The sequence below is a fragment of the Sturnira hondurensis genome, unplaced genomic scaffold (assembly GCF_014824575.4).
Source record: "Sturnira hondurensis isolate 20B ecotype Veracruz unplaced genomic scaffold, ASM1482457v3 Scaffold0000396, whole genome shotgun sequence".
NCBI classification, from domain to species: Eukaryota; Metazoa; Chordata; class Mammalia; order Chiroptera; family Phyllostomidae; genus Sturnira; species Sturnira hondurensis.
In genome coordinates, this window is record NW_028073027.1 from 2,531,424 (window position 1) to 2,547,742 (window position 16,319).

General features: G+C 39.1%; 1 protein-coding gene across 5 annotated transcripts in view; it reads left to right on the plus strand.

Annotated features, from left to right (window-relative positions):
* Window positions 1-16,319, plus strand: part of TP63 (tumor protein p63) — a 223,298-nt gene that overhangs the window by 185,434 nt on the left and 21,545 nt on the right. For 4 of the 5 annotated variants that reach the window (XM_037038715.1, XM_037038652.1, XM_037038458.1 and 1 more), the window contains 5 exons: window positions 8,011-8,197; window positions 10,132-10,247; window positions 11,362-11,471; window positions 12,128-12,264; window positions 14,143-14,225. In XM_037038715.1, the coding sequence (XP_036894610.1) occupies window positions 8,011-8,197; window positions 10,132-10,247; window positions 11,362-11,471; window positions 12,128-12,264; window positions 14,143-14,225 (633 nt within the window). The remainder of the gene's footprint in view (window positions 1-8,010; window positions 8,198-10,131; window positions 10,248-11,361; window positions 11,472-12,127; window positions 12,265-14,142; window positions 14,226-16,319) is intronic. The other variant, XM_037038534.1, reaches the window with a different exon arrangement.

Consider the following 16,319-nt stretch of genomic DNA (forward strand, 5'->3'; position numbering starts at 1 on the left):
AGGAATGTTCTCTTGAACTAAAAATGCCTTGGAACAGGTGACTCAGCAATAGAAGCATAAATTCAAGTCCTTGGTTTAAAATATCAGTTTGGTTTTCTGTAGAAACTCAGTCACTAGAGTATGTGATGTACTTGAAAAGGTATTCGCTTTCCGGGAGAAAGGAAATCTAACTTCATCTCCACAATGCCTAGATTTAGTTGTGTAACCTTTCAAAATTATTTTTTCAGGGGTGCTCTCCTGACTCTTCAGACTAAGTAGAACCCCACATTTTGGTGTGTCTTTCTCTACTTTTTCTTCAGAACATGTATCACAATTTTAGGAAGAACGTGTTTAATGTCAGTATTTCCCTTAAACCAATTCCCTTAGGGTAAGAGATACTGCCAGTTCCCTGGGATCCAGGACAGAGCCTGGCATGAAGCAGTGCTCACTAAATATCTATTGGATTAACCAGTTTCACTTCTGTAAGCCTAAATTTTACATTTGAAAATTAAGGGGGAAAGACGGTTTGGACAATACATGGTATAAGGTTACTTCTGGGTTCTGACATCTAATTTCTGTGTTGTCTATCTTCTAAAATTCTAAGTCTGAAACAATTTTACAGGTTAGTGTTGCTTGTGCCAAATTCATTTATTAAAAGTTTTAATTAAGAGATATTTCAGGCCCTGGCTGGTGTAGCTCAGTGGATTTAGCGTGGGCTGTGAACCAAAGGGTTGCCAGTTCAATTCCCAGTCAGGGCATATTCCTAGGTTGCAGGCCAGGCCCCCAGTGGAGGCCATGTGAGAGGCAACCACACATTGATGTTTCTCTAGCTCTCTTTCTCCTTCTCTTGCCCTCTCTAAAAATAAATAAATAAAATCTTTAGAAAAGAGAGAGAGATTTCAAGCATATAAAACATGGTAAGTAAATTTAGACACCTTATGTATATCTACCAAATGTTAAAAAGCTCCATTTTGCTTTAAATATTTTCTTTAAATAGAACATTACAGATAAGGCAGAGGGTCTTCATTCCATCTCATTCCTCTGTCACCTACTATTAAAATAAATGAAATACATCTATGGGTAAAAACATGGATAAATCTTGCAAACATAGGAAGTGCAAATAGCAGATTACTAAGATTAAGTTTTGAGCAGCACAATTTTAGTAAGTTTTAAGGACACAAAATTATAGTACATGCACTTATGAACACATGTATGAGTATTTTAAGTATATAGAAGCAGATAAACCAAATTCATTCAGTTTTAAAACAAATGGATCTAATAACATGGTTTAGAACTTAGTGATTACTAGCAGATCAGTATGAAATGTGTGATTCATTATAAATGGTTAATATTCAAACTCCAGCAGGCTACTTATTATCTGGCAACAACTACTTCCTGAAAAAGTTGAAATAGTGTTTTCACAATGCTCCCCAAATTGCTTAAGCTACACTAAACACTTAATGTGGAAAATCTTAGAAAGATGAGGCTTCAGTAATTATCCATAATATGTGGCTTTGACGTTGTTCTTTGCAGTTGACTAAGGCTTCTGATACCTGTAATTTTTCCCTCCATTCTAAGGGATGCATATTGTATATTATAATTTTTTTCTTTTGCAAAAGGTAAAGTGACTGCATAAAAGCCTAGGAATAAATAGGAGAGGCAGAAATCAAATCTCGTCTTTGGTCCCTAGTACAGTAAAGTTGCTTACTGTTGTTGGTGTTGGCTAAGAGTCCTTCTCCAATGTTCTTGGCTTTGAGAACTAAGCCTTTTTCTCTTTCACAACAAAATTGGCCTATTAATTCCAGTGTTACCTCATGTTATTTTATTTTCTTTGTCCAAAAGTAAAATAATTATTTTTTTTCCTTTTTCCATTTGTACAAGAGTCCATTGACTAAGTCAGGTACTATTTACCTATTGAATATTGAGAGCCCTGTATGAACACTAACTCTCATTCATTCTGCTTTGCATTTAGAAAAGGGATAAGCAAATAACATATTATTTGTGTAATCATCTTTTTTTCCTAATGAATAACAGTGCTTGGTCTGTCCCGGTGCTTCCCTGCATATCTTTTAAGATGAAAACTAGAAGACTGGCTTTTAGTAAGTCTAAAACATTTCTTCCATTTCTCCATCTTTTCATTTCTTCTGCTGCCTTAGGTTAGGCCCTCTTCATGTCTTGCCTAAATTGTTCCTGGTAAGTCTCTCTTCTTCCTACCTAATTCCTACTTGCTCCTGCCAGCTTTATTTAACTTGCTACATAGAACTGACTAGGGCTTTCCCCGCTTTACAATCCTTAGTGACTCTCCTTTGTCTGCTGGTCGAGTCCATTCTAAAATGCATGGATGCTCAGAATCTGGTAACTGCCTTCCTAGCTTACTTAGACTCATTGTTTACTGCTCTACCCCTCCTTGTCCTTCTCCCAGCCCATCTGTATATTTCAACCATAGTTCATATCTCCTTGCTTCATGGAGATATGAACTATGTGATATCTTCATAAACTTGTGATGTTCTCTCTTCATGGAAACTGTGCTTTCTGCCTTTAATGCCTACCTTAAATATCACAACCTCTATGAAACTCTTCTTCTTTACTTTGGTGGAATACATTTACTTTTCTCCTTTTTTATCTCCAACTAATCCATTAGCAAATCTGGTTAAAATGTATCGGGAAACCAACTGTTTCTCACCAACTCCATAGCTGGTCTATGCCTCTCTCATTTTTTACTTGGGGTATTTGCAGTAGCTCCCTTACTGATTTCCTGGTGTCCCTGCTTCTGTCTTAGAACCTTAAAATCTGTTTTGCTCTTCACATAACAGCTAGAATCTTATTAAAATGAAATTAAACCATCTCACCTTCTCAAACCTCTCCCAGTGGCTTTCTATTGCACATCAAAAAAAGCTGAAGTCCTTAACCTTGGCCTATAAGGCCTTGCATGACCTGGCCCCCATATTGTCTCTGACTTCTGACCTTATCTGCCATCACTATAGCCTTTGCTCACTTCTCTTCAGAGTTGACGCTGGATATTTTACATGGAAATTCAAAGGACCTAGAATTGCCAAAACAATTTGGAAAAAGATGAACAAAATTGGAAGATGTAGATTACCTGATTTTAAGACTGACTTTAATATAGTTAGAGTAATCCAGGCGGTGAGATACCAATATATGAGTAGACACATAAAACAATAGAAGAGAAAGCAGTGCCCAGATAATAAGTTAAGCACACATGGCCTATTAGTTTTCAAAAAAAGATGTCAAGGCAATTCAACTGGGGGAAAAGATAAAGCTAATCTTTTCAACCAGTGGTGTTGGAACAACTGAACATTCATTTAAAAAAAGAGAGAGAGAAAGGAGGAGGAGGTTGGGAAGAAGAGATCAAAGAAGAGACTGAAAGTAGTTATAGGACTAAACACAAGAGCGAAGGTCATGAATCTCCTACCAGGAAACACCAAAAATACTTCTAACGTGGGGTTAGACCAAGATTGATTAGGCCACAAATAACTTGAGCACTAAAGGCAAAATATTGATGCATCTTCAAAATTAACTGTCTTGGAGAAGCACAGAAAATGGGGTAAAAAAGGTAAGCTACAGACTGGGAGAACATATTTTTTAAAAACTTACATCAGATAAAGGACTCGTATTCAGAATACATACAGAGCATATTCAACTCAAAATAGAATAAAAACAATATAATTAAAATGTATAGGGTATGAAAGGTTTGAACAAACACTTCAAAAAAGAATAGCAAATTGGCATGTAAAATAAGTAAGTGTATTACTTTATTATGTGGAAGTATAATTATAAATGTATACAAAATAACTATATGAAAGAACACTCAACGTCATTAATAATCTGGGAGGTGCTAATTTGAACCACAAGGAGAATCACTTTATACTGGTTGCAATGACATTAAAGCTGACAGTACCAAGTGCTGGCAAAGATAGGAAATGCTCAGACATTTCATTTTACATTGCTGGTACCATGTAAAATGGCACAGCTTCTTTGTAAAACAGTTTGGCAGTTTCTTATAAAGTTAGGCATACAGTTACCCAGCAATCACACCTCTAGGTCCTAATCCAAAAAAATAAAAATGTATGTCCTCACTAAGATTTGTAGATGAACATTCATAATAGTTCCATTCCTAGTAAATACAAACTGGAAAAAATCAGTGAATTGAGAAATAATAGGATTCCATTAAATAATATGGAATATGTGGAAAAATATGAATGAATCTTAAAAACATTATGCTAAGTGAAAGAAGCCTGACACACGAGATCATATACTGTATCATTCCATTTTTATAAAATTCTAAAAAGGCAAGTCCACAGTGAGAGAAAGCAGGTATACAATTGCCTGGGAAAGGGCTGGGGAGAGGATTAATTGCAAAGCAGCGTAAGATCATTTTGATGAGGAGGGAGGTGAGGAAGAGGGTGGAAATCACCTATATCTTGATTGTGTTAGTGGTTACACAAGTGTGTACAATTGCCTAAAGCAATCAACTTGCACACTTAAAAATTGATGCACTTTATAGTAAATGATGTCTTAAGGCTGATTAAAACAAAACATACATACCCAAAAGAAGAGATTGGGTGTTAGAATGAAAGATCTCAAATCAATGTTGGGAGCATTTTAAAGCCGAATGTTAAAAGTCCCAGTGAGAAAGTAAGAGAGGCATTAAGAGAAGCCAGAGCTGTTCCAATGCGGACTCTCATTTTTTGTGATCTTGCAGGAACCTGGAAAATTGGTGAAGATGAGAGTGGCGATTTGGTAGGGACTAAGGAAGCAGGCAAGTCTAAGGAATTATGAACATGGTATAGGCCAGGGAGACAGAATTTAGTGCTGGGAATATATTAAATGTCTTCACAGAACCAATTAACAAGCAGTAAAGCTAATACAGTGGCGAAGCTTGGCTTTGTAAAGAACTGACCATGCCAGATCACTTTGGCCCCTCTAGTAACTGACTGGCAGGCGTAGTAGCTTAACCAGAAGCAATAATCCTAATGTTTCTTGGCCCTAGTCACCTATTTAGATGTAGTCAATAGAAAATCCTCATCACTAAAATTGGAAAATATGGTCTACAGTACTAGATCAATCCTAGCTGAGAAATGATAGCTAAATCGGCCTGGCATGGTATGGAGAACAGAGGAAAACTGTGAATGCTCCAGATAGGGAATAGCATGTTTGAATCGTGGGTGGTATGTTTGAGGCATGCACAGGTTTGTGCAGAATATGGGATGGAAGTGTGTGAGTTTGGTGGGGTGAAGGGAGAGAATGGAAGAGATGGGGCCAGAACATAAAGGGCCTTCATAAACTAGGCAAAAGAGCAGAACCTTGCTCGTGAATTCCCCAGTGCTATAACGGAAGTCCTAGCAGACAGCTGGTACAGTATGAGGGTTCAAGGTGGCTTCCAGGGTTCTTTCACTTCTTTTACTTACTGCCTCTCCCTGCACTTAAATGAACAAATATTATTATGCTGAGAAATAAAGAGATAAATTATTGATGTTAAACAGACAAATTTTGAGTTCCATTTTAATGTTAAAGAAGATTGTATACCTTTATGTTGATTTAAAAAAAATAGCCATGTTGTTGAGAATTAGAAAAATGTGAAAGTACAGAAATATGCACCCCTAAGTCAAGAGCATAGAGGAATGAGGGACTATCACCAGACAAAGACCGACTCCTATATGCTGGTTGCTGGCCAGCTCTTCTCTGTAACCTCAGACAAGTGTTAATTTTCTCTATGCCTTGAATTTTCTTATCTGTAAAGTAGGTGTGAAAATACTGATTCATTATCTGTTATCTGCAGTTCTGAAATTCAAAGAGCTCTGAAAACCAGCACTGGTTTTGTTTTAGTTTCATAAGTTTGTACCAAACTCATCTGGTGGGGAAATGCAGGCTGAGTTTGAGGCTTTATAGTCTTTTCCCAGAGGGTGCGCATATTCATGAATTTGGCAGTAATGTTCAGGTTTGGTTATGGGGCATTGCCCTGGATTCCGCTGAAGCTGTTTACAATATATGCTATACAACCTTCACTCGCTTCCTAAAATCTAGGCAATTCTGGATCCTAAAACTTGTGGCCCCAAGATTTTCAGATAAGAGATCATATATCTATAATACCTTCCTTGAAGGCTTATGCGCAGATTAAATTTCTCACAAGAGAATTCATAAAATGGAGAAGCTATTCTTATTTATTAAGTTCAAAAATTAGATTCCCTTCTCTCCATCCCTGAGGACAAGTGAGAATGAACACCTGATGAGGCCCGAACATATTCTTAGTAATCTGTGTTTTAGTCTGTCAAGTTTGATTTATAGTATATCAATTATTGAACTGGAATGTTTCTCTTAACTGTCCTTCTCTAAACACGTATTCTTTTTCCAATCTACATACTTGGATGGATGCCGTATTTGCCTTCAGGTGTTTGCTGACAGACTTTCTTTTCAGCCATCTTTCCTGTGGTGCACCTTATGAAACTCGCAGTTAGATTACTAATAAAAATACAACTTATTTTCTTGGAGTTCTCAATAAATGTGAGTTCTTAACGTGGCCTAAGAAAATGTCTTTGTTTTTAGAGTCATCGGTTAAAAACACTAGAGCAAAAATATCCATTTAGATTTCAATCAGTGCTTCCTGAGCAGAATTTTATTTTTGTGGTTGATTTTTTTGGCATGCGGCCTGTTTCTTCCAGCTACTCAAAATCCTTTCATTTTATTTAATCCTTGACCTGCGGGCACAGAGAGCTGATTATGCAATACACTCTTAATATTAGGAAGTTTTTAACTGAACCTTTAATATGCTGAAATACTTGGGATATAAAGTAAAATTATTTAAATGCATGTTATATTTCAAAAAGCAAGAGATGAAGCACCTTTAAATGTGCTTTTGCCTTTAGTCAGTGTTGGGTTGGAACATATTGATAGTTACTCTTTGCCTCTTTGGCTCCTGCTCCCCCACGTCTTTCCCCGAGAAGGATGTTGCTGCCAACTTATAATTACAACCTGTGTGTGTATGTTTACCCTTGTTTGGGTGAGTGTTACTAGGTGCTCCACTCTTGGCTGGAAATTCTGGTGCCTGGGTGGTTTCACTCCAGCATCAAAGTGAGTAGGATTGCAATGATGGGGGACTGACCCAGAGAACAGGGGTGCTAGGGCTTAATGCGACAACAGGGCTGGAATGGAGACTTTCTGTACTGGTTCAGAGGTGGGAAGAGAAAGCAACACAAGATAGGACTCCCCCCCCCTTTTGTTTCTAATTGGTCGCATATTCTCTCAATCCTATTTTGCCAGTTCTATAACCAACAAACAGTGGAACAACCAACCGCTAAAATTCTTCCCCCTGCAGAAGGAAGCGTGTTCAGGGAAGGTTTCACTCACTTGCGGGTGAAGAAGTCTCCATCTTGAAACCAGCCCTTTTTCATGAGAGTGTAGAGTGGAGTGACCACTTGCAGATTTTGCATTCTCTTAGGTTATGTTGTTAGAAGTCAAGTGTGGCGGTGTAGGGGCATGTTTGCTCTGTTGCTTTCTAGCTAGTTAACTTTGGGTAAAATCCCTTCACTCACTGCCAGACGTTTCATCTTAAATTTTTTTCCCATAAACCGTAATTCCTGGGAGTCTTTTCTAGAGTGTTGTAAGGGCAGGATATATTATAATCTGTTTAAAATCACTCAATTCATGTGAACATTATTTTTCCATTTGGTTTCTGGTGCTCTATAAAGCGGTTAATGGTGTTAATCATTTAAACCCCCCTGAAACCCAATTTCTTCATCCTAAAGAGAGGAAATAATTTTGTAAATGCATTTTGAAAAATGTGAAACATTTTGTAAACATTAGATTTTATTTATTTAAAGTAGAAAATTATTAGCTTGATTAAAGAATATAACTCATTCTATTAAGATTGCTCACTGTCATGTAGTAGTAGCCAATGGTAAACATAAAACTATAAAGGCTCTAAAAGGGAGACATAATTTCCTTGCTTTGACTTGGGGTGTAACAATATCTTCCATATGTTCTTCCTTCCATCACCTGCCTATCTGTAAGCAGTATTCCACTGAACTGAAGAAACTCTACTGCCAAATTGCCAAGACATGCCCCATCCAGATCAAGGTGATGACCCCACCTCCTCAGGGTGCCGTCATCCGTGCCATGCCTGTCTACAAGAAAGCTGAGCATGTCACTGAGGTGGTGAAACGGTGCCCTAACCACGAGCTGAGCCGTGAATTCAATGAGGGTAAGGAGAAGAGGGTTCTTTGGCCATTCAACTTAGCTCTTAGAGGATAGAGGTTCTATGAAGACTTCTGTTTGGAGCCCACTTTCCTGGTTCCAGCCTCTGCAAACTGATGGGAGCTTGGTCTACCTTTTACAGCTGACAGAGTATCTGAGACTAATGATCAATATATATGTGGCTTTCACAGTGACTCACAATGATTTGAACTATTTAATTTAATGTTAGTAATGACTGGATAACCTGGACCTGCCTTTCTTCTCCCTACTTCTTATTTTCTCCTTTTAAATATGAGGTATAAGAAGAACAGTATAGTATTTGGCCATTTGGTCTATTCAGCACAGGCTAGAGAATCCAGCTTTCATGCTTTTCCCAGAATGATAGTAAAGGCCTGACCAGTTGAATGCTAGAAGGGTATGAGGAAGGAGCATGATAGGTGAGCACTATGAAAAAATAGAAAAGGTAAGAAAGAAGAAAAAGGAGAGAAGACAAGCAATAGGCAAGAGGAGTAGATAAAAATCTACAATATAAGGCAGGGAGCAGGCAGGAAAGAAAGTGAAGGACTGGGCTTCTGGGAACAGGTGTCTTGGGCCCACCTTTAGGATCTGTATCTGTGCCTGTATTCTGAGCCACAAATCTAGCAGTTGCTTTACAGGAGAGCTCAGTGTTTCCATGGGTTCACTGACATTTTACCTTCTAAGATTCTGTGAAGGAAGTCTAAGAACCCAGAGAAGTGGAAAGGAAGGATAGGAGAATGTAAAGGATTCATAAAAGCAATGAGGATGTAGGAGGGTTGGGAATCAGAATGCTTTCTTTAGAAAACATATTTAAAATGAAAGATTAGTTGGTAGCTAGAATATAGGAATGTAGAGAATATAAGAGACAGTAGAGAAAAATTAGTAGAGGAAGAAAAAGTTGGATAAGAATTTCAAGTTAGAAAATAAGGTTTAAATCCTCCCACTTAACACACCTAATTTTTACACACTAACTTCTACTTCTTTTCTACAGGGCCTCCTTACCTTTCATACCTTTGCATCTTGCTTTCCACTTAACAATATGCCATAAAGAGTATTTCCTAAAACCAAGCTTTATTATAGGTTTTTATAACGGCCCTTGATCCATCAAGGTGACGTAACTGTTTATTTTTTTCTCAGTGTGACATAATCGCTGTTTTTACTTTTCAACATAATAGATGATGTTTCACAGGGCAATTTGACACACTTAGCTTTTCACTGTTCTTAAATACCAGTTTTGGGGGGAATGATAATACATAGTCAAAGGTTAAAAACAACCTTTATGGTTCCCAATTCTTGGATCAGCCTCTTTCTTTTGGATCCCTGTCCAATATCATAATTTTGTGAAACGTTGCCTACACTTTTTTACAAAATTGCTTTCCCTTTCTTATTCTTCACCCTTGGGCTCCTTCAGCACAACACAACCAGTAAGTGCCTCGTCTTGATAACCAAAGCAAGATCTCAAGTTGGAGACTTTATGTTGGAGAAAAAAATAGGCAAAGGGAAAGTGATGTTCTTGCCATCTGTTGCCATTTGTTTATTTTTTTTTCTGATCTCAAGCTGATTTTTTAAAATTAAATTGTTTCCTTTCCTCCCATTTCCCATCAACTAGCAAAATCTCCTCTTGAGATTCAAAGATATGTTTATATGAGTTCTCTAAAATCTTGAATCATTAACCTTAAACAGCAGAAACCTGGGACTGGCCCCTCCAGTATATATGACTGTTTCAGTCCTTTCTGTTGCTGTAAAGGAGGAGACACCTTCATGACACAGGTATCTGGCAATAAGAGCTTTTCCTTTTTTAAGGCTATATATTTCCTCTATAAATCATTGCTTTGACCCCAGTATTCTGTCTATACGGTTTCATTTTGTTTTCCTCGTTTTGAGGGTGAAGAACTAACTGCCTTGTCTTTCTGTGTTCTGCAGGACAGATTGCCCCGCCCAGTCATTTGATTCGGGTGGAAGGGAACAGCCATGCCCAGTATGTAGAAGACCCCATTACAGGAAGGCAGAGTGTGCTGGTACCTTATGAGCCACCCCAGGTAAAAAGATATGGACTGGGCTGGGTGGGGAGAGGATTTATTTGAGTGATAGAGGGTGTTTCAAGCATTTATTTCTATCTTAGTCCTTGTTATCAAACACAAAACCTTTTTGTATCTCTTCTCTCCATCTTCTCCACACATGGCTTCTCTGTCTCCTTCAAAACTAAATTGGCCCTGGTGTGGCTCAGTGGATTGAGTGCTGGCCTGCGAACCAAAGGCCCCTGGTTCAATTCCCAGTCAGGCACATGCCTGGGTTGTGAGCCAGGTTCCTCACTGCGGGGCATGTGAGAGGCAGTCGATTGATGTGTCTCTCACACATCAATGTTTCTCTCCCTGTCTTTCTCCCTCCTTTCCTTCTCTCTAGAAGTAAATAAATAAAATCTAAAAATGAACAGTTTCCATCGTAAAGGCTGATAATGATAATAATTGAACTTGCAGTTGGAACAATATATGACCTTCTCTTATCCAGAGGGCACCAATACTGGATGCAAGTATTCTTACTCTGCCATTGGGAGACCCTGAAAGGGACTCTTAGTTGAAATCTGAATGAACAGGTGGCAGATTAGAAAAGCAGAACACTAGCGTAGGGAGACCAGAGTCTTAGGTGCCAGCTTGCTGTGTGAACCTTTAACTGTTACTCCTACTCTCTGAACTTCAGTTGCTTTGGACTAGAAGGTTTAATGCTGAGGACCTTTTAAGCTCCAGAGTGTTATTATTTATGGAATTGTATCTTCAAATCTATGTAATTAGGGAAAATATTCATGGAGCATTGCTGCCGTTGCTGATAATCTTTTCGGTTCTCCCTTGACAGTGATATTTAGATATTGGGTGAACACTGTTTGAATTGGGTGATACGTATCAGCTTTCAAATGAATTGGGCCAAAGATGATTCTTTTAAAAGGCCTATCACCCTTATAGTGTCCCATATTGCAAACATTAGCTTTCAGTTTTCCAAGAGGTGAGGCAAAGAGAAATTTAATGGGGTTTAGGAATTTGTGTTCCTAGAAAAAAAACATCACCTCTTCAGAAGTGGAATTGTTATTTAGAGGAAGAACTGAGAAGGAAAAACATTAGGTCAAATTGTTAACACAGGCTCTTTTTCCCCCGTGTTCAGGTTGGCACTGAATTCACGACAGTCTTGTACAATTTCATGTGTAACAGCAGTTGTGTTGGAGGGATGAACCGCCGTCCAATTTTAATCATTGTTACTCTGGAAACCAGAGAGTAAGTGGCACAGGCAGAATTGTCATTCTGCAGAAAACACGGGCAGAGGGCAGAGGGAAATGGTGTTTGCTTTATCATTACTTTTGCATGCACAGCAGAGAGCTACCCTTGATTTTATCCTTTGTGCTTTAAATCCTTGCTGCAAATACTTACATAAAAGATCTAAGAATGCAGAGACAAAACAGGGTGGGTAAACATAGAGGGGAAAAAAAAGAGGGAAGGCATGCAAGTCGCTTCATACCTGAATTCCTGACATTTAACTGGAATAGTTCTATTAGATAGTGTTTGTTTTCTCATGCCCCCCAAGGCATTTAACAGTTTCTTTGAGTGAGTCTGGGCTGCCTGTGGGGGTTTTATCCAGAGACATCCACTGGCTTAATTCAAGCTTCCTTCAAAATATGTAGCTAAATACAGCTGTTCAGCTAATGGCTTGGAGGTTCTTGGCAGAACAAGTGGAATGTTATTTACTAATATTGCTCGTGGCATGTAATCACTTTTGGATTCTGCCAAGTGCTTTGGGGTGCACTCTCAAAGCAGCTTGGACTGAGCTGATGGTGGTGATGGACTGGTGATGACCAGCAGTGGAAATAGAACTTCAGGGGACTTTTAAAATTCTTTTAATTTGATCCTTTCCTCTCCTCTTCTGTCCTTCCTAGTGGGCAAGTCCTGGGCCGACGCTGCTTTGAGGCCCGGATCTGCGCTTGCCCAGGGAGAGACAGGAAGGCTGATGAAGACAGCATCAGAAAGCAGCAGGTCTCGGACAGCACAAAGAACGGTGATGGTACGAAGCGCCGTAAGTAGCTGTAGTGGCCAATGGAGTAGGGTTAAGTCTATCTGCAGATTATAGGGGTGGGGTGTGATATTAGAGAAGCTGTATAAAGGGCCAAAGGTCTCTAGAGGCAAGTATGACTTGTTGCCCCAAAGGCAGTGGGAATGGCTCTTGCATTGATGGAGGTGTCGAAATGAGCTCAAGGTGTGCATTACACTTTGACAAAAAACAGTCATTGTGAGGATTTCTTAGTCTAGCAACTCTCAAAATGTGACTCCCACACCAATAGCATCAGTATCATCTGGAAACTGGGGAGAAATATAAATTTTCACTTCCAAGGCTTGAAGAATCAGAAACTCTGGGTTTGAGGCCCAGCGGCCTGTGTTTTATAAGCATTCCAGGTGACTGTACTGCTACTGAAGTTTGCGAATCAGTACCTTAGCCTGTAGGTATCACTTCATCTTTCTGTTACTGAGCACAAGGGCTGAAAATACATCTGCCAACCTCCTCGTCTGTGGGGACAGTGAGATGTAAGAACACTGTGTAAAAGCACTGTCTGAGAATATACAGATCCGGGTCTCACTGAGTCTTGACATTGAGGCCACAGTTATCTTACTGATAGTGAGGCTAATGATCTGGGTCAGTTGTTTTCAAACTTGTTTTGTTAAGCAGACAAGCTTTTTCAGAAATGACATATTTCAAGGAACCCACAGTGAAAACTGGATGAAGGCTGCGGGGCTGTCGTTGAAGGGCACGGGAGCTGGGGGTGGTCTGCATGCCAGGCACACCCCTCAGAGGCCCAGCCCTCAGCTAACAAAGGGTGACAACCGGGGATCCACACCTGCCTCCAACTGGGGAGGTTTGATTCTAGAAGGGGTCTTGCGTAACTCTGGTATCACTGCAACAAATTCTGTAAAGTATGGCACATTATTACTTATTTCATGAAAGACTCTTAATGTTATTACTAATTAGTATCCAGAAGAAACAGAAATCATATTGTATTTTGCAGGAGAACCATAAAATGTTATGATGTCTCATCATTATCAAGTTCTAACTGTTCATTATGATTTGCCCTTCCTATTAGGCTCTTTCTGTCTGATTATTTCTCAAAAGCTCATTTTGAATAGTTTACATGTGCATAGGATATGAATTATATAAGCTAATTTTAAATATAATAATATATAAAAAGCATAAATATTATTATATTCCCACCCTAAGTTTGCTCTTGAGGCCGCCTGGTCACATAGTTCCTGTAGTGTTTCCTGAGCACCTCACAATTGCCTTACAAAATAATGAATATCGGTGGGAATGGATTATCTAAACTTTGGTGGAAAGATCATTTCTATACCCTAGATCCTGGATGTAGCTTCTAATTTTGGAAACCACAGGGATGTACGAGCTTAATTTACTGAAGAGAAAACTGAGGTGCTGGGAAGTGAGCCTGCTTGTCAGGAGTTACGTGCTGCGTATACTAACCTGGGAGGGATGAAAGCACAAGTCTGAATACACTGGCAAGACAACCTCTGTAACAAGCATTTACCACCTTGGAAGATAAATGACTTGAAAAATGCAACACAGAACCAATTTATCTTCCTTTCTGTAACAGCTGTTCACAGACACAAGCCAGTGAGTGAGACACAGGGATTCCTGCCACAAGACTTGAACCACAGGCCATTTCCTTACATCCCCAAATTCTTCCTTTCTCTTGCTCTGCCTCACTTATCCCCCACCTTATTATCATTAGGTTTGCATTTAATGTAAATGCAATCATCACCAATTAAATGGGTGCTCAGATCTAGAAAATCTAATCATGCAGGTATGGCTGGTACTAGTGTCTTTTAGGAAATGTATTATTGCTTCAGAAATGTTCCCAGGATAAAGTTTGCCTTTTTCCTCTACCAGCGTTTCGTCAGAACACACATGGCATCCAAATGACATCCATCAAGAAACGAAGATCCCCAGATGACGAACTGTTGTACTTACCAGTGAGTCGCCCTTGAGTGTTTCATGATTGCTTCATTCTAACCTTCTTTGAATGACTGTTACTCTGTGGTCATACTCTTATTATCTGTGACAATGAGGATGGGGTAATGAGGGCTAGTGAGATAAGACAGAGAAACTATTTTTTTAAATCAGGAAATAATCCCTTCGCTTCATTGTATTGAAATATATTAGGAGTATGAGCTCCTCTACTTACTACTCACCTGGTCAAAGCTACTCTCCTAAGAGAATCTTTCTTACTCAAATAATTAAAATTAAATTGTACTTGATTATTTAAGAATGATAAGATTACCCTAGACGACATGGCCAAACTGACCTAGGATTAAAATTTTGTCAAAAGAAGTTCACAAAATCAGCCATACAACATTTATAGAGAAGCGATTGTGGTTTCTTTTATGGAGTGCTACAGAGAAAGCCAAGCAAGGCAGAATCCTCAGTTATATGCGAAAGGCCAGAGGACTTAGCCCAATCATTGTATAAGAGAATTGTTCATTCTGAAAAGGGGCATTATTCCTCTCAAGATCCTTAGGGTGCCTGTTGTAGTCTGTGGTTGTGGTTTGTTGAAATCTTACTCCCTTAGGTCTTTGCCAGTTAGAGTGGCGGCAAAGTTTTGGTAACCAGTCTAGCCCTTGATGCCATCTAACCTGACATGAGACACAGGCAATCAAGGCCAGACTGGACTGGGAGCTGCCACCCTGGGATTGAAACTAAACCAACTCAACAGGTTTGGGTGTGCCATACCTGTCCACTACTTTCTTTGAGTCCTGACGATCAGGGAAGTAGACCGGTGGATGGTAGAACAGTCACGTGGTGAGCTCGCTAAGATTCTCAAGGTCATGTTTCTTAGGCTACATATAGAATCTGGCCTGTGAACTTTAAGGTAAGCATTATGCTGATATACTAAAAACAGTTTTCCATCCCCTCAGATACTGCAGATACCAAAATCCTAGGATTCTCAAGTCCTTTATGTGAAACGGCATAGAGCAATGCATAGAGTCTGCCCTCCACGTCCACATTCCCAACCATGGATCAGAAATACTGTTTTCCATCAGACGTTGGTTGAATCCATGCATGAGAAACCCAGGGATATGGAGGGCTGGCTGTATACTTATTGAAGAAAAAATCTGTGTATAAGTGGACTAAGACAGTTCGAACCAGTATTGTTCAAAGGTCAACTGGAATGCAAAACACAAAAACAAAAAACCTAGTGTGTTTTTAGCTTCTGACATAGGAATCCCTTGAAAATCTCTTTTTAAATGAAATCTCAGTTTGTCCTAGTGACGGGAGGTGCTCTGTAGTCAGTTACATCTTATGTTTAGTGAAAAATTAGTCAAAACACGTGACTTCACTTACATGTGAAATCTAAAAAATAAAATAAGCGAGTACTCAAAATAGGAATAGACTCATAAGTACAGAGAACAAATTGATGGTCACCAGATTAAGGGGTAGGGGGAGGGACATGAACGGAAAAGGTGAAAGGGATTAAAGAGTACAAATTTCCAGTTGTAAGAAGGTTATAGGGATGTAAAGTACCGCATAGGGAATATTGTAATAACTGTCTGTGGTGTCAGATGGGTACAAGACTTATTAGGGTGATCACATCATAAACTATATAAATGTCTAATCACTAGGTTGTATACCTGAAGCTAATATAATATTGTATATCGACTATAATTGAAAAATAAATTTTTAAAAAACAATTAGTCACACCAAAGTGTGTGAAGAAAAAGAAACTCTTAACCTAGTATGACTATGATTGGTATTTGTTGAGTGGCAATTACGCTAGACCTCAAGCCTTTAGGGATCAGAGAGCTCGCCTTCTAGTGAGGAGAAAAACAGGTATAATGGCATTACATAATCATCTCAGTAGAGATGTCGAGTGCATGGCACTGTGGGAGTACATAGGAAGGACAGAAGACTAGGCTTGAAAGAGTGAGATCAGGAAAAGCTTCTCAGTGAGGGCAATCCCAGAGCTGGGTGAATAGGCATTAACGCAACAAAGGGTAGAGTAAATCTTTCTGGATTCTGACAAATTCTGGCTGTCATATCAAGGGTGGGGACTGGGGTGAAGACTTGGG